Genomic DNA, 25,091 nt, shown 5'->3' with positions numbered 1-25,091 from the left:
ATGAAAAGTAGGTGGGCAAAGGAGGAGGAGGAAAGAAAGGAAAGGTAGAGAGGAAAATAAGGGAAGATAAGAAATATAGGAAAGTGGAAGTATACAGGAAGGAGGATGGAGGAAGATGAAGGGAGGATTGGAGAGGGAAAAAGAGGAAGGGCAGGAAGGAGGGACAGATGGATAAAGGAAGTAAGATGGAGAGGAAAGGTTGTGAGGTAAATCAGGAGGAAGGGTGGATGAAAGAGAGTCAAAAGGAGAGAGTTGAAGAAGGAGAGGAAGGCGATTAAAGGGAAGCAGATAGACATGTGTCACAAGGTGACAGGGGAGGACTTATTGGGTGCACCAAGATGGCTGCCTCCAGCTGCAACCAATCAGCCGCTCATTGACTCGCCCATCAAAGCAGATGTGCTGCAGGTGTGTGGAGGCAGAGACTATGTGGTGATTGGGCCACAAGCTGTGTGGGTGTGTATATAACTGCATTGCAGAAGGAAGAAGGAGACTGCTGAACAGAGGGGAAAAAGAGATGGCTGTGGAGAGGACCCATGCTGGCAGGACTCTGGAGGAAACCGAAGCTAAGTGACTCTCTCTCTCAGTCACATTTCTCTCTACTCGTTTGAGCAAACTGCTATGTTGACACAGCTAAACCGGCTGACCAGTGGAGTGCCGTGAGACCCAACCTTGGCTAGCATGCTATATTAATATTTTTCTTTATCACTGTGTGGAGTGTGACCTACTTTGACCTTTTTGTGTGCTGATGACTGGATAGCAAGCCCATTGTTGGATAGGTGGGATGGAGCCTGGAGCAGCCACTGAGAGTCAGCGGACTGGACTTCTAGCTTCAACAGAGATTTGGAGAGAGAGAGAGAGAGAGAGAGAGACCCGACCACCTGTGCTGGAGCTCCTCTAACCCCCGATTCCCCCTTCCTGCCTGGATGATTTGAACGCATCTGTGCCCAGCTGGAGGTGGAGGGCAGATGAAGGAGAGGAAGAGTGTTGAGGAAAGGAAGAAGGATTAGGAATACAGAGTAGAGAAGGATAGGAAGGAGATGAGAAAGATGAGAAGTTAAAAGGAGGAAGACAAAGGAGAGGGAGGGTGGAAAGAGAAGTGGATGAGACAGGATGACAACAGGTCATGTAAATATGATGAAGAGGACAGGTGAAGATTTAATGGGAAAGTAGGTGGGAGAGGAAAGAAAGGTAGAGAAGGAGGTAAGGGAAGATAAGAGATACAGGAAGTGGAAAGATACAGGAAAGAGGATCAAAGAAGATGGAGAGGAAGGGTGGAGATGAGAACGAAGAAGAGGAAAGAGAAGACGAAAGGACAGAGGGATAAGAGATGCACAATAGAAGAAAAGAGGTTGTGAGAAGTGAAGGAGAGGAAGACTAGATGATTAAAGGAAGGTGGATAAACATGCGAGAGAGCCCCTCATTTCCGAGGGAAGGAAAGATAAGGATGAAGACGGAGAGAAGAAAGATGAGGAAAAAAAGGGAGAATAAAGAGCACTCCCTCTTTTTCATTCGATCAGGAAGGGAGAAGAGGTAGAGGAAGGAAGTTCACAGAGATGAAAAGTGGAGGGGAGAAGAGGGGAAAATGAAGAACAGGTAAAACAAGGAAGATAAAAAAAGGATAAGTAAAGGGGAGATATGAAAAAAGGAGCAGAGAGTGTTGGATGGGTGAAATAAATAATGTATTAAAGATGAAGAATGGTGGAGAGGTAAAGGACAGAAGATGAAAAACAGGGACGGTGGAGAAAGAAGGAGGAAAGATGAAGTGATGGAGAGGAGAATAGTTAATGGGAGGAAAACAAAGATGGATTATGATCAGTGAAGGAAAGAAAGGATGGAAATGTAAAAAAAAAAAAAGAGAAAGTGAAGAAGAGTGGATGGGAGATGGAGGGATGTGAAGAAAGGATGAGAAGTTAAATGGAAGAAGACAAAGGAGAGGGATGGTGGAAAGTGAAATGGATAAGAAAGGATAACAACAATGGAAAGGTAAAGTAAACACGATGAAGAATAGGAAAGACAAATTGGAAAGGGAAAAAGTTGGAAGGAAATGGAAGGAGATGAAAAATGGGTTGGAGAGGGAGGGAGAGGAAAAAAGGAAAGGTAGAGAAGTAAATAAGGGAAGATAAGAGATACAGAAAGCAGAAGGTGGAAGAAGATTGATGGAAGGTAAAATAATGGAGAGGTGAATAGATAAAAAAGATGGAAAGGAATCAGCCATGGAGGACAGGAAGGATGGAGATGTAAAAAAAAGAGGAGGAGAGAGGCAGGAAGGGTGGATGGGAGATGGAGGTATGTGAAGAAGTCAAAGGGAGGAAGAAAAAGGAGAGGGAGGGTGGAAAGAGAAGTGGGTAAGAAAAGATAACAACAACAGAAAGGAGAACAAGAGATACAGTACATGAAGTGGAAAGACACAGGAAGGAGGAAGTTGAAGGAGAGGAAGATTGAACACGAGAAAGAAGAAGAGGAAAGAAAGGAAGAAAGGATGGAGGGATAAAGGAAGCAAAATGGAACAATGGAAAGATTGTGAGGTAAATCACTGAATCTGCCACATGAAAGAAGATGAAAGAGAGGAAGGGTGGATGATAAAGGAAGAAGATAAAGGAGAGGAGGCGTCTAAAGGAGAGAGAGAGAGGTACAAGAAAGAGGAAGACTAGGACAAGTGTGGATGTAGAGGAAAAAAGATGAAATACAGGGAATGTGGAGGAAGAAGGAGGAAAAGAAGGAAGTACTGGAGAGGTGAATAGATAAAAGAAAGAAAATGAGGATGGATAGGAATCAGCCACAAAAGACAGCAAGAGTCGAAACGAAGAGAAAGGGAGGAAGGGTGGAGGGGAGATAGATGAAGGTGAAGAAATCAACAGGAGGAAGAGAAAGGAGAGGAAGGGAGCGGAAAGATAGGGAAGGTAGAGAAGGAAGTAAGGAAGTAAGCAAAGATGAGGAACAGAAGGAAAAATAAAAGGCAACTCCTTTCCCCTTCGATCAGGAAGGGTGAAGAGATAAAGGAAGGAGGTTGAAAGAGATGAAAGGTGGAGGGGAGAAGAAGGAAAATGAAGGAGAGGAAGAGTCAGTGGGAGAGAGAAGGGGAATGAGAAGGATAGTAAGGGTGTTGAGGAAAGGAAACATGATTAAGAATATTGAGTGGAGAAGGAAAGGAAGGGTAGATAAGAAAGGGAGGGTTATAAGTTGGAAGGAGATGAAATGTAGGTGGGTGAGGAAAGATGGGAAATGTAGAAACATAAGTAAGGCAAGATAAGAGATAAAATAAAACTGGAGAGATACAGGAAGGAAAATGAAGGATGATGAAGGAGAGGAATGGTGGACTTGAGATGGAAGAACGGAAAGGTTGTGAGGTCAATCACTGAATCAACCACATGAAAGAAGATGAAAGAGAGAGGAATGGTGGATAAAACATGGACGGTAGACAGGCCCTCATTTCCCAGGAAAGGAAAGACAGGTATGGAGAGAGATAAAAAAGAAAGATGAGGGACAGAAGGGAAAATAGCTGTAACTCTTTCATTCGATCAGGAAGGGTGAAGAGGTAAAAGAAAGGAGGTTGAAAGATGAAAGGTGGAGGGGAGTGAAAGTAAAATAAAGGAGAGGAAGAGTCAGTGGGAAAGAGCGAGAGAACAAGAGAAAGCGAGTTGAGGAAAAGCAAGCAGGATTAAGAATATTGATGAAGAAGGAAAGGAAGGAAGATAGGAGGAAAGGAAGAGTAGATAAGAAAGGGAGGGTTATGAAAGACAGAAAAGGAAGAAAGGTAAAATGAATGAACATCTTCTGCAGGGACCTGAGTTAACCAGCAGCCTTATCGGCGTCATAAATGGTGCAGAGAAGAACCAGGGATACTAAAAGCAGATGTGGAGGTGAAGTTGAGGGAAAAGAGTGAGAAGGACGACAGGTAAAATAAGGCAGATAAAAAAAGGCAGAGTAAAGGGGAGATATGAAAAAAGAATTAGAGACAGTGTTGGATGGGTGAAAGAAATAATGTATAGAAGAAGAAGAAAGATTCAGAGGTAACGAGAGGAGGGTACAGGTAAAAGGGAGGATAGGAAAGGTGGAGAAATGATAGGAATGAATAGAGGAATGCAAAGAAATGAAAGGGAGGAAGATAATGAGAGGGAGGGTGAACAGGGAAGCTTGTAAGAAGGGTTAAGACAACAGAAAGGTAAATTAAACATGAATGAGTGAAGGGGAGATATGAAAGAGAAGCAGAGACAGTGAAAGAAATAATGTATAGAAGAAGGAAGATGGAGAGGTAAAGGAAGGAGGATGAAAAACTGGGAAGAAGGAGGAAGAAGGAGGGAAGGTGAAGTACTGGAGAGGTGAAAGAAAGAAAATGAAGATGACAGGAATCAGTCATGAAGGACAGAACGGGTGGAGAGGTAAAAAAAAGTAAGAGAAAGCAAAGAATGGTAGGTATGGGAGATAGAGGGCAGAGATGAAAAGTAGGTGGGCGAAGAAAGAAAGGAAAGGTAGAGAAGAAAAGGTAGGAGGAAAGGATGAAGATATAAAAGATGCAAGATAGAAGAATGGAAAGGTTGTGAGGTAAATCACTGAATCTGCCACATGAAACAAGATGAAAGAGAGGAAGGGTGGATGATAAAGGAAGAAGATAAAGGAGAGGAGGAGTCAAAGGAGAGAGGAGAGAGAACGAGGTACAAGAAAGAGGAAGACTAGGAAAGGTGGAGATGTAGAGGAAAGAAGATGAGAAACAGCAAAAGTGGAGGAAGATGGAGGGAAGGTGAAGTACTGGAGAGGTGGATAGATAAAAGAAAGAAAAACTAACATGGGAAGTGGGAAGTGGGATAGAAAGGATAAGAACAACCGAAAGGTGAAGATGTAAAGGGAGAAAGTTGGAAGGAAAGGGAAGGAGATGAAAAAGAGGTGGGAGAGGAAAGAGGAAAGGTAAAGAAAGGAAGATAAGAAATACAGAAGAGCGTAAAGTTAAAGGAAGGAGGATGAAGGAGAATGAAGGAGAGGAAGAGTCAGTGGGAGAGAGAAAGAGAACAAGAGGAAGGGAGTTGATGAAAAGGAAACAGGATTAAGAATACAAAGTGGAGAAGGAAAGGAAGGAAGATAGAGGGAGAAGAAAGGAAGGATAAGAAAGAGAGGGTTATGACCTGACCAAACCAGCAGCCTTATGGGCGTCATATTAGGTTAAGAGAAGAATCAGTGACACAAGTGTGGAGGTGAAGTTGAGGAGAAAAGAGTGAAAAGGAGAACAGGTAAAACAAGGAAGATAAAAAAGGATGAGTAAAGGGGAGATATGAAAAAAGAAGCAGAGACAGTTTTGGATGGGTAAAATTAGTAATGTATTAAAGATGAAGAACGGTGGAGAGGTAAAGGAAGGAGGACAATGGAAGAAGAAGGAAAGGAAGGGTGGACTTGAGAAGGAAGAAGAGGAAAGACAGGAAGAAAGGATGGAGGGATAAAGGAAGCAAGATGGAAGAATGGAGATGTTGTGAGGTAAATCACTGAATCTGTCACATGAAAGAAGATGAAAGAGAGGAAGGGTGGATGATAAAGGAAGAAGATAAAGGAGAGGAAGAGTGAAAAGGAGAGAGGACTAAATGAAAGCGGATAAACACAGATGGAAGAGAGCCACTTATTCCCCAGGACAGGAAAGTCAAGGATGGAGAGAAAGGGAAAAGAAAGATGAGGCTGAAATGAAAAGGAAGGCTTGGAAAGGTGGAGATGTAAAGGAAAGAAGATGAGAAAAAGGGGAGGTGGAGAAAGATGGAGGGAAGGTGAAATACTGGAGAAGTGAAAAGTCAAAAGAAAGAAAATGAAGAAGACAGGAATCAGTCATGAAGGACAGAAATGGAGATGTAAAAAAAGTAAAAGAAAGTGAAGAAAAGTAGATGGGAGATGGAGGGAGAAGAAAGGAAGGAAAGGGAGAAAAGTGGAAAGATATAGGAAGCAGGATGAAGGAAGAAGAAAGAGAGGAAGGGTGGATGATAAAGAAAGAAGATAAAAGAGAGGAAGAGTCAAAAGGAGAGAAGAGAGAGAGGTACAAGAAAGCAAGGAAATGTGTGGATGTAGAGGAAAGAAGATGAAATACAGGGAAGGTGGAGGAAGAAGGAGGAAAGATGACGTACTGGCGAGGTGAATAGATAAAAAAGAAAATGACTATGGATAGGAATCAGCAACAAAAGACAGAAAGAGTGGAAACATAAAGAAAAACAAGGAAGAGAAAGGGAGGAAGGGTGGATGGGAGATAGAGGAAAGTGAAGAAATCAATGGGAGGAAAGACAAAGGAAAGGGGGAGGTGAGAAAGAATAACAACAACAGAAAGTTATAGTAAACATGATGAAGAATGGGAAAGATGAAGATGTAAAGGGAAAAAGTTGGAAGTAAATGGAAGGAGATGAAAAGTAGGTGGGAGAGGAAAGATAGGGAAGGTAGAGAAGGAAGTAAGGAAGTAAGTAAAGATGGGACAGAAGGGAAAATAAAAGGCAATTCCTTTCCTCTTCAATCATGAAGGGTGAAGGGATAAAGGAAGGAGGTTAGGAAAATGAAGGAGAGGAAGAATCAGTGGGAGAGAGAACTTCAGGGAAATGGAAAATGGAGAGAAGGTGAAGGTGAAGGTGAAGTACTGGAGAGGTGGATAGTTTAAAGAAAGAAAATGAAGAGGGATAGGAATCAGCCATGAATGCCAGAAATGGTGGAAATGTTAAAGAAAAGGAAGAGACAGGGAGGGAGGGTGGAGGGGAGTCAGTCAAGAGAAGAAGCAGTGACACTCAAAGCAGATGTGCAGGTGAAGTTGAGGAAAAAGAGCGAGGAGAAAGACAGGTAAAATAAGGCAGATAAAAAAAGATATGAGAAGTAAAAGGAAGGCTATGTGGAGATGTAAAGGAAAGAAGATGAGAAACCAGGAAGGTGGAGAAAGATGGAGGAAAGGTGAAATACTGGAGAGGTGGATAGTTTAAAGAAAGAAAATGAAGAAGGATAGGAATCAGCCATGAAGGACAGAAAGAGAAAGGAAGGAAGGGTTGATGGGAGATAGAGGAATGAGAACAAGTCAAAGTGAGGAAGATGAAGGAGAGGGAGAGTGGAAAGGGAAGTGGGATAGAAAGGATAAGAACAAAAGAGAGGTGAAGTAAACATGATGAAGAATAGGAAAGGTGAAGATATAAAGGGAAAGGAAAGGAAATGGAAGGAGGGAAGACAGGGGATACAGGAAAGCAGAAAAGATATAGCTTACAAGAAGGAGGATAAAAGAAGATGAAGGAAAGGAAAGATGGAGATGAGAAGGAAGAACAGGTAAAGATAGGAAGAAAGGATGGAGATATAAAGGAAGCAAGATGGCAGAATGGAAAGGTTGAGATGTAAATCAATGAATCTGCCACATGAAAGAAGGTGAAAGAGAGTAAGGGTGGATGAAATGGGTAGAAGATAAAGGAGAGGAGGAGTCAAAAGGAGAGAGAGACATACAAGGAAGAAGAAGACTGGGAAAGGTGGAGATGCAATGGAAAGAAGATAAGAAACAAGGTGGAGGAAGATGGAGGGAAGGGGAAGTACTGGAGAGGTGACTAGTTAATGGAAGGAAAACAAAGATGGATGGGAATAAGCCATTAAGGAAAGAAAGGACAGAAATGTAAAAAAAAAAAAAAACAGGAAGAGAAAGGGAGGAAGAGTGGATGGGAGATTGAGGGGTGTGAAGAAGGAAGACAAAGGAGACGGAGGACGGAAAGGGACGTGGTTAAGAAAGGAAGACAACGGAAAGGAAAAGTAAACAGGAAGAAGAATAGGAAAGGGGAAAATGGAAAAGGTAAAAGATGGAGGAAATGGAAGATGAAAAAAGCGGTGGAAGAGGGAGGAAGAGGAAAGGTAGGAGGGGTAGAGCAGCAAGTAAGGGATGATAAGAGATACAGGAAGGAGGATGAAGGAAGATGAAGGAGAGGAAAGGTAAGTAAATCACTGAATCCACAGCAAGAAAAAAGATGAAAGAGAAGAAGGGTGGATGGAAGAAGGTAAAGGAGAGGAGGAGACATAAGGAGAGAAGTGAAGAAGGAGAGGAACGGTGGATGTTTAAAGGAAAGTAGATGAACATTCATGGGATAGAACAACTCATGTACCAGGAAAGGAAAGATATGGATGAAGAGAGAGAAGGAAGATGAGGGACAGAAGGGAGAATAAATAGTATTCCCTCTTTCATTTGATCAGGAAGGGAGAGGAAGTAAAAGAAGGACATTGAAAGAAGTGAAAGGTGGAGTGGAGAAGAGGGAAAATGAAGGAGAGGAAGAGTCAGTGGGAGAGAGAAGGAGAACAAGAGGAAGAGTCAGTTGGAGATAGAACTTCAGGGAAATGGAAAATGGAGAGAAGGTGAAGGTGAAGGTGAAGTACTGGAGAGGTGGATAGTTTAAAGAAAGAAAATGAAGGATAGGAATCAGCCATGGAGGACAGAAAGAGTGGAAATGTAAAGAAAAACAGTGTGTGACAGGGAGGAACAGTGGATGGGAGATGGAGGGATATGAAGAATTCAAATGGAAGAATACAAAGGAGAGAGAGAATGTGAATGGAAGTGGGTAAGAAAGGATAACAACAACAGAAAGGTTAATTAGACATGATGAAGAACAGGAAAGGTGAAGATGTAAATGGAAACATTTAGAAAGAAAGGGAAGGAGATGAAAAGTAGGTGGGAGAGGCAGGGAGAGGAGAGAAAGGAAAGGTAGAGAAGTAAGTCAGGGATGATGGTAGATACAGGAAGTGGAAAGATACAGGAAGGAGAATGAAGGAAGGGTGGAGAGTTAAAGGAAGGATGTTACAAGGAAAAGGAAGACTAGAAAAGGTGGAGATGTAAAGGAAAGAAGATGAAAACCAGGGAAGATGGAAGATAGAGAAGAAAAAGGGAGGAAGAAAGGATGGAGATATAAAGGAAGCAAGATGGCAGAACTGAAAGGATGTGATGTAAATCACTGAATCTGCCACATGAAACAAGTTGAAAGAGAAGAAGACTGGATGATAAAGGAAGAAGATAAAGGAGAGGAGGCGTCAAAAGGAGAGAGGAGAGAGAGAGAGGGAAGCTGGAGGGAGATGGAGGAAAGATGAGGTATTGGAGAGGTGAATAGATGAAAATAAGAAAATGAGGATGGATAAGAATCAGCGACAGGAGACAGAAAGAGTGGAAACGTAAAAAAAAAACAAGGAAGAGAAGGATGGATTTGAGATAGAGGAAGGTGAAGAGGTGAAGAGGATGAAGACAAAGGAGAGGGAGGGTGGACTTGAGAAGGAAGAAGAAGAAAGACATTAAAGAAAGGATGGAGAGGTAAAAGAAGGAGGTTAAAGAAGACCAAAGGTGGAGGAGAGAAGAAAGAAAATGGAGGAGAGGAAGAGTCAGTGGGAGAGAGAAGGAGAATGAGAAGGAGAAGAAGGGTGTTGTCGAATAGGAAGAAGGGTTGAGAATCCACAGTGGATAAGGAAAAGGAAGGAGGACAGAGGGAGAAGAAGGGAGGATAAGAAATGTTATGAAAGATGGAAGAGGAAGAAAGGTAAAAGGGACCTGAGTTAAGTTTTCTGGGAGTCATAATGCAGAGTGTAGGGGAGAGATGAAAAAAGGAAGCAGAGACGGTCTCAATGGGTAAAGGAAAGAATTGAAGAAGAAGAGGAAGAAGAAGAAGAAGAAGAACTGTGGAGAGGTAAAGGAAAGATGATGAAAGTCGGAGAAAGAAGGAGGAAAGGCAAAGTACTGGAGAAGTGAGAGGTTAAAGGAAGGAAAAAGAAGACAGATAGGAATCAGCCATGAAGGACATAAGGCATGGAGATGTAAAAGAAACAGGAAGGGCAGAACAGGGAGACTGAGCAGTGTTATACTCCGGGTAATTAGAGCACACCCACCAGTCTCCCTTCTTAAACAAGTGAACCCCCACCTCAGTCTGCCAGTCCACAGGCACTCTTCCTGACCTACATGCATTTAGGTCAGCAAGGACAGCCCAACAATGCCCTGAGCCTTCAGCATCTCAAGGCGAATCTCATCCATACCTGACGCCTTGTCTCTGGCGAGCTCTTTGACTACCTTAGCAACCTCTGCCAGAGATATGAGCCAGAGATGTGAGCCAGAGATATGACTTCCACTGAGTGTTCAAACTCCTCAGAGGACATGCTGGCCAGTTAGGACCGGACTGGGTTAAGAGTAACCTTTGACGGACGTTACGCTGTTTTGGCAGAGGTCATGCTGGAACATGCAAAGCCGCAAAGTCGGCAGCTCAATTTCAGATAGTGATCCGGCCAGTGATGTAAAGAACTTGGATCACAGTGAAGTTCTGCGTGACTGTGGTGCATCATACCAAAGCATCTCATTGAATGAACAGCTTCTACATGACTTAACCAGCAGCCTTGTGGGCATTATAATATGTCGACACGTAGTACGGTTGGCAAAATACTTCAGCCATTAACATGTACAGTATGTACGCGTTTAAAATATGTCGACACATTTACAGATCTATGCATGCATTTGCACTTGGAGATTTTTTTCACATATTAACAAATCTGATTTTGCACACATGGATTCTGAATACACATTTGGAAAGACAGATGGTCAAGGAAGCGAGGTGAGAGAGGATGGGTGATTAGGTGAAAAGAATAGATGCGTAAAGGAAAGAGAGAAAAGTTTAAGGTGTAAGTAAAGGAGATGTAAAAGTGAGGTTAGAGAGGTCATATGAGGAAGACAAAGGAGAGGAAGGGCCAATGGTTGAAGGAGGGAGATGAAGGAAAAGAGGAGTAGGTAACAAAAAAGATTATTTCCGACTTTGCCGTTGGAGCCAGTCAAACCGTTGCCTTTCCTGGGGCCAGCCACCTCTTAAGCTGACAGAAGGGCCTGGATGTGTATGCGTGTCCATTTGCGCAGCTGATCCATATGGATGTGGCTTACATTCTGGGCAGCATCACCGCACTCCCTGGACTCTCCTATGAATGCCAAGAAGACAGAAATGTACATGCGTACAAGTGTTTAACAGAAAATCCAATCACTCAGATGGACTCAATGCACTTCAGCCTTTTACATCTGCTGTCAAACAAAACTGTTGCTGAATTCACAAAGAGTCTGGCTTCAAGTATATCACTGGAAGTCAGAGAAATTTAGTCATAAAAGTAAAAGTAATTATGCTGACAGAATAGTACCTATTATCACATACTATTGGATTATTATTGCTAATGCATTATGTAACATAAATTAAGTCATACTTTGTTTGTTGCAGGTTTGTTGGTGGTTAAATCTATGTAAATTACAGTACAGTTTTTGTACAGTACATACAGAAAATAATATCTGTCTTCATACAAGTGAATAGAAATTGAAGATTTGTCAAATGAAAAACTCTTACCTTGCTTCTTCTTCAGTGTCAGCTCTCCACACACCAGCTGGACAAAGAAACACGTGACAGGAGCTGAATATAATAAATTTCCACTCAATATACGTGTTTCTCCGTCCAGAGTCTGCAGTAAAATGAGTCTTCTGTGTCGCAGCAGTTCTAGAATGAATACATCATAATGAATCAAATGAGCTCATTATAATATTTTGGAACCTTGTCATTCTCTGTGGAACCACACACACACACACACACACACACACACACACACACACACACACACACACACACACAACACACACACACACACACCCTGCCCTAACCTTAACAATCATAAATAAATGCCTGACCTTCACAAAAGGCAAAGTTCCAGTAATTGTACTGTTTTTCTCATTTTACAGTTTTCTCTGCTGTTGGGGTTAAAAAAGAACCAATAACCTGTCTTTTTTTTTTGTTTCCAGTAAATTACTCTTAAGTTAAAAGACCAAACTAATGCTGTCACACTAAAGAACCCATGAACTCAAATGCACAAAAATACCGATTACTATCAGTTATACTAACAAAACCATGTGTTATAATATCCTGAATTAAAAACTTAAGTTCTGACCTTTGCAATTCATCATTTTGTACTCACACAGCTCATGTTGATACCAATGTTTTCACCTTATGAGTCTGTGTGTGTAATCATCCTGAAGACACCTACTGTAACAGGAACTATGTCAGAGGTGGTTTTGAATATTTTGGAGGTGGTTTTTGAATTATTTGTCTCTGGACAGATTTTATCATCACATTAGAGTCACAGCTGTGTAAGATACACTCAGAAAACTTAACCCATCACTCGGTGGTCTCCAGTTTTTGTCTGCATACATCATCACCTGCAGCCACTATGTTGTGTTTATCTTTGAAATTTCTGACACTTTAGAATTCCTGGCCAAACTGAACCAAAAACAAATCAGGTTTTCTATTCTGCAGCAATGACAATGAAAGGGGTTTTTGATGGCAGTGTGGACATTTTCTTGCTCTGTGAAAACACTGCTTGCACAAATCTGCCATGTTCTGTTGTGTACCATCAGAAATTATGAAACTGCTGGGGCATAAAATCATGACAGTGAGGTGAATTTGTATTTGAGGAAATACATCTAAGTTTTACGGCACAGAGAAATTTAGAGGAGAAACCCGTTAGTAGAGTAAAAGTGTACGTGGCTTGTATTTCTGATTTGCAATAACCACAACAACTGTATTATGCAAAGATAATTATTTATTGTAGAATCAAGTAATCATTATTTTTTATATGTTCCGTGTCCATTTTCCCTGTCAGTGGCACTGCCCTGAAAGAGAAGGGAGGAAGATAAAATCTGTGAGAATAAATTCAAACTTTATCTGACCCATGAGGTTAAACCTCTGTCAGTCTCGACAGTATTGAGAGATGCATAAACAGAAAAACCAAACACAGGTTGACAAATGAGTAAAACTTACAAGGAATCCTTTCATTCTGTAAATTCTGGCAAAAGGTGATTCCTCTGCACAACCCAACATGCGACAGGGTGTCTCCACATGTGGAGCCCCTTCAACTATCTGTTGAAGAGAAAACATCACAATGAATATGTATAAGAGAAAAGAGGAACATCCACTGTTTAAAGAGCCATGAGACTGATAAATGCTTACATTGGCCAGTGTGTCTGAAAGACTGTCCAGTTCCCTCTTCCCTCCTGGGCTCAGTCCATATGACCAGTGCTGACAGCGGTGCTGTGGCAGTAACATCCCTACAAGCAGCAGCCACAGTGACAAGGTTTTCATACCCATTCTGAGGAAAAAGAAAAAAGAAAAAACATTATTTTGCACAGATATACATGCCAGTAATTTCCTTTAGTTTAACCCCAGAATCTGTTGGTTTTCAACCGATCACTGATTTATTTACCTTCTGTGCAGAAAGCAGGCAGCGTCTCTGATTTCTTGATATGCAGTCCTTTGTGAATGCTCCTGCAAACTATTTCTCAAGCTTTATATAAGCCTGTGATGCTTCCATTTCTCTTAACCCAACACTTCACTACAGGGGGGGGTCACAAAGTGGGATTAAGCTACACTTACTGGCCACCCGCAGAGCTGTTTAAAAGCTTACACTTGGGACATGCTTTGGCCACAAACTATCAACCATTTTCAGCTATTTCCAATGATTTTCTGCTGCTTTTATGATGTATTTTGAACATACAAAAACACTCACACATTCATTTCCAACTGAAACACATGAGTCAGAAGACTTCTTGTTCTTCATTGTAGTTTATTTATAACAGTCATTTATGGAAATATATATTTCCACGGTCGAGTGCAATAATCACAGATAGGGAGACCGACACCACTCCCTCTCTCAAACACAAACCAATCTTTGCCGCATATTGCATTCAGTGAGATGTATTAAAATAAATAACCATAGCTCTTCAATTGATTTTCACGCTCAAGGTGAAATACACAATATGATTGCCTTCATCATTCATTCTCACAGGCTGGGTACCTACTATTGAACTGAGTGAATAGTATTGCATCGGAGCAGCTTTGAGCTACAGTTAGAGAAACTTCACCAGTCAAAGACGAGTATAGCTCTTCACACATGCAAACGGACGCTGTCCAGTCAGAACTGAAGTGAGACCCTAGACAAAACAGCTGACGACACCTGCCCACTCTAATAGTGACTTTTTTTGGGAAAGATTTGGAAGCGCTGGATTTGATTTACATAAGATTACAAGCACCAAAGTTTTTGGTGTAAAGGTATAACATGTTACAAGTTAACATATACTTGTGCAAATAACTTCAAAGCATGATTAAGTGATATACATTGATACATGAATCATGTTTCCAGGTAAACCCACTTTGACAATATGAACACATAAAAATGGCTCTCTGTTAAAGCACGACAAGCTGGACCATTTCCTCATAATGGTAAGAATAATGAATGGCATACATAAACATTACAATAAGTAGTGTCACAGTCAAATGCATGCAACTGTGGAGCACTCACACACTGGATAAAAAAAAAAGAAAAAGAAAAAGAGGTAGATTCACAGAGCGCAAAACAAGGAAAGTGTTTTTAACATCACAATATTTAAAAATAGTAAAGGAGAAACCTCACAGCTGTAAATCATGTATTGCATACTCAAGCTGTGTTTATAACTAGCCTGCCACCTAGTTTTACGGTGCACTAACATCACTTTTAGTCTTTTAGACTGTGCTATTGTATGGCTTTGGCTTGCATTGCTTCCTTTAGAATATGTTGAACCCAGCAAAATTAAGTTACATACTTAAAAAAGGAATATATAATGACACAGTTATTGGTAAGTGACCCCTTCGATTTCTGCTACAGCAGCATTCAGTGAAGCTCAGTGCTCTGAACTTTACCGCACACAAATAATCTGATTTTGACTCCCATTAACGTAACATGTCAGTATAGTCACTGGATTGCATCCAGACACATCTACATACACAAGGAATATGACTTTGTTTTGGTGATATATGCAGCTGAACATTTAAAAACATCCTACCATACAAACATACATGATCAACCCTGGATAAATTCTAGTGCAAGATATTTAAAGCTAACATAATATTGGTGGAATGCCAGGGATGTGCATACAACTACCTGTAGTGCAGACAGGTAAAGAGAGATTGATAGTACGGTAGTATGGCAGAGGCTGACTGGAGGAAAAGAGCATTACAGAAGCCTTCTGTGGCCCATACTGGACTGACTTAGAGGTGTGTGCTGAGTTATCTGACACTCTGTGACATGTGCAGAGGGGTCAGCATCTCTTCAAAAATGGCTCCTTTTACATTGGATCCTCTCAGGTTGGCTTCTTGTAGATCACAGCCGGACAGGTCACAGTTCTGCAAAAAAAAGGCAAGAGGGACAAAACAGTAAAACAGGAGAAGTAAATGGGTTTGGTAAAATACCATCAATCTAAGAGAAGAACCCTATTGTACTATTAATGTTATACAGATGCAGGTTGAAAACATTCACATTCTACTGGTAATTTCATTCCAGACAAAGTGCTATGTAGGGCTCCAACCAATGATTATTGATTATAGACTGGACCATCATCTTAGTGTGTGAACTATTAATGTGAAAACAGTGAAAAAAGATTTAATGAAATCTGATATATTAATTGATGACTATCAGAAACACTTAACGTTAAAAAAAGCTAATCCTGTACATGAACACAAGGCGAAGTGCACCCAAAAACTTGCTCATCTTACAATCCAACCAAATCAAACTGAACTCTCTGCCAAGGAACACTTTTATTTACTTTCAAAAGTAAGTCTCAGACTTAAATCAATCGAAGGCGGAACCATTAAATTGCAATAAAAATAAAAAAGACTGAATTCATTGTATCCACTGTATTAGCTGCATATCCATCTACAGGAGGGTTAAACCTTGTATTACGATTAAATCCAGGGATCCTGCTGCTGAGCTATCAGAGATAAAGCTATTTTGGCAAAAGGTCTGGAATGTGCCACAAATATATAGTATATTAAAAATGATTTATGAAAACATTTATCAGATCAGAACCATGTCATCCTTTCTGGCCCTAAAAGGTTGCTATCAACTGAGTCAACATGAGCATTTTTTATAGTTAATCCCCTCTGATAGCCTAAACTCACCTCGAGATCAGTCCCTGCTAAAGTGGCCCCCCGAAGGTTACAGTTCTTCAGCTTTGCATTTTTCAGAGTGGCCACACGCAGGTTTATACCCGTCATTTGGCTTCCTTCCATGTCAACTCCTTTCAGGTTAGCACCTGGTTACAAAAAACATTTGGTTAAAATGTGGCTGCGAATGTGGGATGAGGTCTTCTTTAATCAAAAATTGTGGCACATTACCTTCCAGGTTTGCCTTCAGTCCAGACGGATCTTCAAAATTGCATCCTTTGAGAGAAGCTCCCTCAGCATTGGAACAGAGCATCTTCACTCCTTGTAAGTTAGCACCCTTCAAGACACAAACCAAAACATCAAATGAAGTCATGCTTTATTGCTTATGGGGAAAAAAGTCACACCCTACAGGAAATTCATTACATTGCCAGACTGCTGGTAGATCCACACTTAAAAATACTGCTTGCTATGTTCACGCCTGGTGCCTACACTGCTACTGAGTTTTTGATGCCCTTGAGGAAAAACAGTGTGCTTGTCATTTTTTCATTGTGGTGACTGTAAGAGCAGGTCTGTAACATTGGCAAACATGTTTAAGAACAGAATGGCCCTTCCTCCTCACAACTGATGGGTCAGCAGGTGTGAGGTGGCTGCAAACCAGGTCCACTGCTCACCAGCAAGAAGGCCAACAATTAAAAATAACACAAAAATGCATCTTAGAAGAAATAAATGTTCACATCCCCACAGTGGAAAAAACTTTTTGACTACATTCTGCACTTAGTTTCTGTCGCCTGATATTGCATGTGCACATGAATCATTTAGTGCTGACAAGAAAAGAGTTTTCAGACTTACATCCAGGTTGGCTCCAGAAAGATCAGCCCGCTCCAGATTGGAACAGCACAGGTTGGCATGTGTCAGATTGCAGCGGCTCAGATTAGCCATTTTAAAATTTATGTAACGCAGATCAAGTCGGGACAGATCAGCACCACTGAAATTAAGTCCCTAAAAGCAATAAAAGTGATAGTGTCAAATCTTAACTTGATAGGGTGACATGACGAGGAAAATGAAAACACTTTCATTAAGTTGTACCTGACAGCGGAGCTCTGACTTGGTGGGTGTTGCCAGCAGAAAACGAACAAACTCCTTGCGGGAAATGGGAGAGTGGTCCTCAGGTGGCTGTGCGTTCTGTGTAGAAAGTAAACATCTGGTAAGTAACGATGCATTCAAGTGAGGGATTACATTACTAAATGTAAGATGTTTGTCTTCTACACTTCTTATTACCTTGATTGCTACTTCCAGCTGTTCAGCAAGCTGCTCAATTCCAAAGAACCGAGCCTCTTCAAGGACACCTGAAAGACATTTAGGATAATGCTTCCAATCTGTGCTTACTTTCTAAATCAGGATATTGTTGTGGGTATTTTATGTAATGAAACTCTTCACAGCGATTCAGGTAGACTTCATCATTTAGGATTTGTCAAAAGTTTACCTCGAATATTTATGCCTTCATTTATAATGAGCTGACCATGTCTCAAGTAGTTGAGAATAGGCTCAAAGTATTCAGGGCTGCGGTCGATCAGGTAAGCACCATGTTTGTCCTGCTTGTTCCCCCACACATCTGGAGCAAGCAGAGGTTGACAAAAACCCATTCAATTACATGGCTCACATAAAAAAAGAAATGCTTGTTGACTGGCAAGTCCGCTCTGTAGCCATAATTTACCTTTCTCTCGAAACATGTGAGCAAGCATACTCTCTGGCTCCTTGCTGACCAAGGTGCTCCTGAACACAAAAACAGACACAGTCAGCAAAGAAGGCAATGAAACTTAAAATCTTTTGTGATGTGTGTATTACTAGTGAACACAGCATACCTGGTGGTGGTGAAGAGACGCCCACCAATATTAAGGGTCAGCCAATCAGTGTGTGCTCCATGCGGATCAGATCTAACCTTGGCTTCATTTTGAGGATCTGTGGTATAAAGAAGAAGAGGAAAGTGTTGCTAAAGCCATGTGCATACTTTGACTGACAGCGGATGAGACTCCTTCAGCCAACAAGACGACACTCACCGATGAATGGATCTCCTTCTGACACATACAGCACGTCGTCATCTCTGTTAGACGCACAAATAAACACAATGAGCTGACTCGTCCATTATGTTTTAGCATCATATTTATTATTGCCGTGTGAGCTTACCTTATAAGGGCAATGTCATCTATAAGACCACCCTTTCCATTGTATAAACTAGAGGCTTTGATTCCTAACTTATTGCTTGCTACGGATAGTAAGTCGGACAAGGTCCCGTACACTGCTACAACCTAAAAAGAAAAAAATGTATTTTAGATCAGAGGGTTGTCAGGAATTGAAGTCTGAAACAAAATGGGTCACTCCTGTCTAATACAAGATTAATGAGTCGCAGTTAGCGGTGAGCTAACAGTTACGTTTAAATTACATATGGAAAGAAAGTAATAAAGGAAAAAGTGAGCCATGACTCCATATGACTTCTGTTGATAATATGAAGTAGTTACAATGTACAATTGACTAGTTACCTATAATAATGAAACACGTATGCTCAGTGGAAAAAGCCAGTCATTCTGCGGCCCAAGCTCTCAGACTAAACAGCCTGAGTTGTTACCCACCTTGCCATTTTTAGATGTCCCGTTAATGAATAACGTAACTCTTCTCATTCTTTATGCGCTTTGGTTATAAGTAATTTGTTATAATAAAAAAAAAAAGTAGCTTCAGTCAGCTACTTGTTTGCCGAATCAATCTGGCTAGCTAGCTGCATCAGACAACAACACGAGACAAAAGATGCCTTCACAAGCTAGCATGAAAAATTGGATTCTGATATTTTCATTGTAAACGAAGCTGAGAGGCAGATATTTTAAATCCATAACCATACCTGAACTTGTGGATATTATAGAGTTATGATATTATATTTATTTTTCTGTGAATTATATACATGCATTTTATTCATGCCATTGTAGGGAATCAAAGAGAACGGGAAATGTGTCTCATATCAGTCATTAATAATCAAAATTGTGTATAAGTTTTTTATGATGCATAAATTCATGGAATGAACAGTTGCACCAATGCAGTGGTTCATCTTTCATAATCATCATGCCGCCAAAGCAAAAGTTTTGTGCCATCGTTTTTTTTTCTATACACAAATCTAGAACGACCGACAGCACCTGAAGGGTGCCTTCTGACCACAGCTCAGTGATTGGTCGGATTGTTCACACGCACGCAAGCGTCGCTATATTCATGCGTCAGGTTGTCTGCTGCAACGAAAAGTTGCAGTTATTGTTTTGTTTGACAAACAGCAATGGGATAATGTGTCTGAATTCTTACATTTTTGTTACTTATTTAAACATTCAATGGTTTCTTTATTTTTTGGCTCGTGTGTTTGGGAGCTAGCTAGTTGTCGTAGGAGCCGTCAAACAGCATGATGCTATTCATAATAATTCGTACCAGTAGTAAAATTAGCAGTGTTCAGCTTTAGGTTTGAATCATTCTGGGGCAATTCTTATCCTGTTTGTGCCGATTGACACCATGGCGTCTGACAAACAGCACTGCTCGTGCTGCTCCCATCAGGTCTCCTCTCCTAGTGTTTACCAGACGCTGAGTGAAATGGATTTTGAACGAGGTTTGCATTCATGTGTCAGGTGGCTGAGTTAAACAGTGGTACTGATAAGAGTTATACCATATACAAGATATTTGTATTCTCTTTCACTAAAGTTGTTCTCCAATTTCAAACTGATGCATATTTCATTTTTCATTAAATGACTTGGGCTAACAGTTATTTCCATTCCTGATTTGACTGGTGTGTCAGTGAAGTACAGTGGTGTACTGTTTGTCATTGCTCTATGCAGGTATCTGGTCTGCTGCGGTGGATGGGAACTTGGAGAGGGTTAAGTCCTTGGTCCAGAAGGGCACAGACCCTAACCTGAGAGACTCATCTGGATACACAGCTCTGGTGAGTTTGTTGGGAAGATGTTTTGGCTAGAAGTGCTGTAGTGTCCACTGTTCTCATGTTTATAAATTGCTGCTTCATTTCTGTGTGTTTTGTCTCAGCATTATGCAAGTCGCAGTGGTCATCTTGCTGTGTGCAAGTTTCTTCTTGAGAACGGTGCCTGTGCATCTCCCCAGACACCAGGCGGTGCCACACCACTGCATCGGTCAGCTTACTGTGGTCACCTGGATGTGGTTAGACTCCTTGTACACCACAGGGCAGATCCCATACTCTGTGATGACGATGGTGCATCCCCTTTACATAAGGTACAGAGTTGCGAGCAGTAACACAATAAAACCTTTCCAGAAAGATAGTTTGATGATTATTTAACAGGTGCCTGCATTTGTGACTCTGTTGAATGCTGGTTCAGGCTGCAGAACGGGGTCATGAAGAGGTGTGTCAGCTGCTTCTTGAGCAGTGTCCAGCACTCTGCAGCCAGATGAACAAGAGGCTGCAGCTACCGTACCAGCTGGCACAGCAGGGAGATCTGCAGGAGCTCTTAAAACCACCTGGGTGACTACAGACACACTGCATCTGGAGCATGCTGAGTTGCTAAGATCAGACAAATGACAACATGACCTCAAAACATATGAGGTGAGGTCCACTTACGTCAGGATCGTGTCGACCTGGATTCACTACCCTTGGCTACTTTTTCCTCAACTGAACATCAGCCAAAAAAGCGACTGAGTGGTCAACACGACATTACATTTTCTAGCTTTAAACAATAAACATCATCCTGTTTTTGATTTCTAGTTCATTGCTTGTCTAATACTGTAATTATGCAATTTGAGATTTAGAAACCTGTAAAACCTGCCACATAACACCAGCTTCCACTGTCTGCTACAGCTGCACTCTTACCAGGTATTTGTCAAAAATAAAATATAAAAATTCAGTTTAATTAACCAATTATGGCTGCCATTTCTGGATTCTGCTAATCATTGACCATGACCGTTAAGAAAAACAAGTACATCAGCCTTTGTGTTTTCCTGAGCAAGTTATAACTGAGGTTTTCAGTTGGGGTTTAAGAGCTGATAAGTGATGAGGAAACAGGAGGATGTGACTGATCAGTGGGAAAAATGAAGTGAATACTTGCACCTCACCATCTGATGTGGTGTTAATGGCTGAATCTTCAGATTGTGATTCTGTGTAGGGACACTGAACTTTAATGTGCATTAGTTGATATGATTTCACAGGGGAATTAGCCTGCCATACAGATTTTTAGAAGTTCAATACAGGAACAGGAACAACAGTCATGTTATGAGTGCTGAAATTTCTCTTCGAAATTACTGCTAATTACATCTGGTGGGTGGTGTGATTTTAAAGGTTGATTTTAAAACTGAATTTGCACAGTGCACTTCAAACACCAGCATTTGCCCTCACCGCAGCAGTAATGATATGCTTTGAACATGTGCCATCTTTGACACAGAAGTGTGTGTTATAACTGGAGGTTAGCATCTCCCTAATATTAGGCTTATTTGTTTAACTTTGTCTGGCAAATTTATATGACATGATCCTCCCTGGGCTTTTTTTTTAATCTCTCGCAGCAGGGGGAGCTATTGTCTTACAAGCAGCATGTTTTTTTTTCAGTACACTGTGAATTAGCTGGCATCCTACACACAGTGACCTCATTCGATCCTCTCAGCTCACTGCTGGAAAACTCAACGGAGTGACTGTTAGAAAGAGAGAAAAGCATCACTCTAATAATGCGTCATGGATGGACACCACAGTTCAGCCAAGTTATGTATGTAACACCGTACTGGGTTATTTACTGTGTATTAAGGAAATTACCAATCAGTCAAACTGCAACAGATTTTTTTTTTTCTTAAATGCTTAAAATTTCAGGTAATGATACATTGACCTGTTGCTAGTAACATGTCTCAGCTGCTTCTACTATACTAATTTTATGTCTCTGTCTCTGTACTTTAGCAAAGACTTGCGGCCTGCTGCTTCCTGTGTAAAGCATTTACACTTTTCTGCACTGGGAGCAGATGCTGACAGTTGATAGTGTGTGTTTTTGTTGAGGTAATGACCTGAAACCACACAACTGTCCACCTCTGGCTCCTGTTTTGTAATACCTTTGGTTTTGATGCCTCTTTGTGTATCATTGTGACCTATAATGGAAGATTAAGCTAAATTAAATAATTGTTTCACCATCACATATTTAATAGGTCTATTAAAAGAAAACTTGTACTGGAATATTTTTTAAATTTTTAAAGTTTTTTTTAAAGGATTATCAGTTCTTAGCTTTTGTCTTGCTGCTCTCACTGAGATGCTTCGTCTTTTCTTAGGTTATCAAAGGGAGAACCATTACTGAATGCTTTTTTAACTGGTATTTATATGCAAAGGGAACAAAGGATGGAACCCCGGGGGTGAATAAAGGATGTTGATATTTCCATATCTCTTGAAACAGATGGAAATACTTTCAACTATTGTCTCACTTACTTACTTATTCATAGCATGTTCAATAAGTAACACATGCACATATGAGGCAGATACATTTTCCCCTCAGCCTTCCACAGATGTGCAGAGCAAATACTGCACTTCTTCTGCGCTCCCGCAGTCCGCACAAATACGAACCCACGACAGAAACCTCTCGCTGCAGTCTTGAGGAACTTTCATTGGGTCCGCTGGTGGGTGGTGTTTCCAAACTACCTTCAAACCACATCCAGCACTGTGACTGGAGGGGTGCCAGGCCACATCTGGAGCTCATTGCAGCTGACGCCACACAGCACAAGGAGATGGGGTGTCGGGGGTTGGGGGGGTGGGTGGGTGGGATTGGGGTATTTTAGCTCAGAGAACTGAGCCAAGAGAGCTGTTTACGCTCACTGACAAGTTCCTCCTTCCACACAGCTGAGGAGCTGTTGCCAGGATCACCCGACTTGAGTGCCACATGTCAGTAATAGCAGTGTTTGGCTCAGGCTTTTTTTTTTCACCAGTCAATGAGCAGATTGGTTCGAAGATATCCCTGTTTGTTATCTAAAGGGCTCAACAAACAAAAGCACATTATGCTATTTGAATCAAACCAGTAATTTTGACCGGCACACAGACTATCACACCCGCCCACAGCACCCTCTGATTGTTCCTCTGCCAGGTTCTATGTAACATAATCAAAGGTGATGTCTTAGATTTGCTAGCAGTGAGCGAGGTAATGAAAACCCTCTGTGTCACTCGGTAAAACCTGGAGGAATGTTAAAGGGCCTCATTCGTTTTTGATAATTTTTCATGAGCTGGTTTGAATTTGAGAGCTGCTTTGCCCCTTTATGTGGAAACAATCAGAAACGTGCCTCTGCTGGGTGAATATGAGCAGCTATGACAGAAAAAAAAAAAAACATTTTCCACCCCTTTTATTTAAAAGATACTTTCACGCAACCGTGCTACTTCACTCGGTTTTGTCTGTACAAATGTGGTAATGAGTAACATCTAGAAAGATATAGCGTCATTTTTATGTCTGACTTTTGTGAGCTTTCATGTAATGCGAGGACTTGAAGAGGACTCCACAAGACGAGGAATTTGGATTACAGCTCTGTTTAGTGAGATTTATTTGGAAAGCAATGAAACTTCCTGGCCCTGGAACCCACTTCCACCATAATGAGCCAGAGTTAAACCAGCACTGGATGTTATTTTCTTCAGAAATAGAAGGTGGTCTGTATGCCATGCTTGTGTGGAGGATTTGTAGTCAGTGCTTAGGACTTTATTTTAAACAGCACTTCAGCCAGAGAGTGGACAATAAGAACAACTTGTCCTCTATGTATATTTCTCCACTTTAAGAATTTTGTTTAAGATGTAAAATTAGTTGTTTTTGTGGCTACAAAAAAAGGCGTAGTTCAACATTTAAAAATACGTAAGTCACCATTGTATTTGGTCGTGCCAAATGTCAATTCCTCCATTTAGGTGAAATCTGGGTGCTTGTTTTCATGGGTACAAGGGTCATCTGGTCCTTATCTTTCCTGTGTCCACCTGTACAAAACTAATGCTCTCTGGCCTCCCAGCTGCCCCGGCAGAGCCGGACCTGTCTGAGTTATCCAAAAGTAATCAGGTAAATGGCTGGCAGATGGGCACACATTAAAAAGTGCAGTACCAGACTCTGTCATGGAGGACCGCCCCACACCGTCTCATCTGGTTTGGGGGAGAAGGAGTGTGGGTGTTGGGTGAGGGGGCGTGTGTAATCAAATCTACAGGAGCTGCTCCTCAGAGATGCTGCATAATCCAATTTAGATCCACTCCCACTTCAAAGCAGCATGTTGTCTGCTGGTTGAAGTGATGTTGCAGATCTCACAGACCCACTTTCCAGGTCAGCAGGTGATGAGAGCCATGAGTCCAGAGGGCTGCTGCTCAGCTCTCCCCGGTCATCAGCACTGCAACTGTGGAAGGAAAATATTCGGCTTGTCAGGCGATGCAGCAACACACGTAGGAGCATGTGATACAAGTTTTTTTGTAGGTGTAATCAACATACTTGTTAGTTTTAGATTTAGGTTTAGATTCAACCACATTGTAGATATGGATATGGAAGCCATGTGAATTTGGGTTTCCTGTGGCCACACTTGGACAAAAATGCACATCTGGAAAATGTCAAGATGTCCCTACCTGCGACCATAATCATGAAAAAAGTTTTCCAATGTGGGTACTACTGTGGGTACGTTTGAGGGGGGAAATTTATTTTCCCAGATGATTTTTTTTTTAGACCCTGTGGTGGATGGTTAAGTTTCTTTTTATTGATTATGGAGATGTAATCTTCTCAAAAGCATGGCCAGACAAACAACCCATAAGCTGTACCATATGAGTCAGAGGACAATTAATGAAGCTTTGGGATCATACATCTAGGTCCCATCAAACCAGGAAGTTGTTAGAAATCAGCTTATCATGTATCATCTGCCAAATCTGCAAAGCAACTCTGCAAATCTACTGTATAAACCTACTGTTTGCCTCTTGTTCAGTGCATTTGAGCTTTTTGAGCAATTGCTCACATGCACATATCGTCCAACCTATTGAGTTTTAATCTGCATATTTTCCACTTTTTTTTATTTACCTGTGTAGTTTATGGTGATGAGAGAATTTGTTAAGTTAATACAGACTGTGGTTCAAAAGGACGGAGATTTGAAGACTTCTTACAGCAGCACTTGGATAAAATACCATTTAGTGTTTAAATTTGCTGATGTGAG

General features: G+C 41.2%; 3 protein-coding genes across 4 annotated transcripts; 1 reads left to right on the top strand and 2 right to left on the bottom strand.

The window, feature by feature from the left end:
* Positions 1-12,580: 12,580 nt before the first annotated feature.
* Positions 12,581-13,109, bottom strand: gnrh1 (gonadotropin releasing hormone 1). Its single transcript, XM_022756439.1, has 3 exons — positions 12,966-13,109; positions 12,777-12,875; positions 12,581-12,628 (listed from the first exon to the last, which is right to left on the bottom strand). The coding sequence occupies exons 1-3, from the start codon at positions 13,101-13,103 to the stop codon at positions 12,581-12,583; spliced, it is 285 nt and encodes a 94-aa protein (XP_022612160.1). The 5' UTR covers positions 13,104-13,109.
* A 455-nt stretch (positions 13,110-13,564) lies between these two features.
* LOC111228031 (BTB/POZ domain-containing protein KCTD9) lies at positions 13,565-18,725 on the bottom strand. The gene is made up of 12 exons (XM_022753810.1): positions 18,560-18,725; positions 18,117-18,238; positions 17,990-18,033; positions 17,795-17,891; positions 17,647-17,705; positions 17,416-17,544; positions 17,211-17,278; positions 17,019-17,114; positions 16,782-16,931; positions 16,164-16,269; positions 15,948-16,081; positions 13,565-15,173 (listed from the first exon to the last, which is right to left on the bottom strand). The coding sequence occupies exons 1-12, from the start codon at positions 18,605-18,607 to the stop codon at positions 15,057-15,059; spliced, it is 1,170 nt and encodes a 389-aa protein (XP_022609531.1). The 5' UTR covers positions 18,608-18,725; the 3' UTR covers positions 13,565-15,056.
* Positions 18,726-19,167: 442 nt separating this feature from the next.
* Positions 19,168-20,678, top strand: ankrd39 (ankyrin repeat domain 39). 2 transcript variants are annotated; one of them, XM_022755947.1, is made up of 4 exons: positions 19,168-19,566; positions 19,793-19,896; positions 20,070-20,198; positions 20,303-20,678. In XM_022755947.1, exons 1-4 carry the CDS (start codon positions 19,473-19,475, stop codon positions 20,447-20,449), a joined length of 474 nt encoding a protein of 157 aa, XP_022611668.1. In that variant the 5' UTR covers positions 19,168-19,472; the 3' UTR covers positions 20,450-20,678. The 2 variants fall into 2 exon arrangements, with proteins under 2 accessions (XP_022611668.1, XP_022611660.1); XM_022755939.1 differs by having other exon boundaries at positions 19,995-20,198.
* Positions 20,679-25,091: the final 4,413 nt, after the last annotated feature.

Source organism: Seriola dumerili, unplaced genomic scaffold (genome assembly GCF_002260705.1).
Source record: "Seriola dumerili isolate Sdu_G_001 unplaced genomic scaffold, Sdu_1.0 BDQW01000017.1, whole genome shotgun sequence".
Lineage (NCBI taxonomy): Eukaryota > Metazoa > Chordata > Actinopteri > Carangiformes > Carangidae > Seriola > Seriola dumerili.
This window is presented reverse-complemented; position numbering and strand designations above follow the sequence as displayed.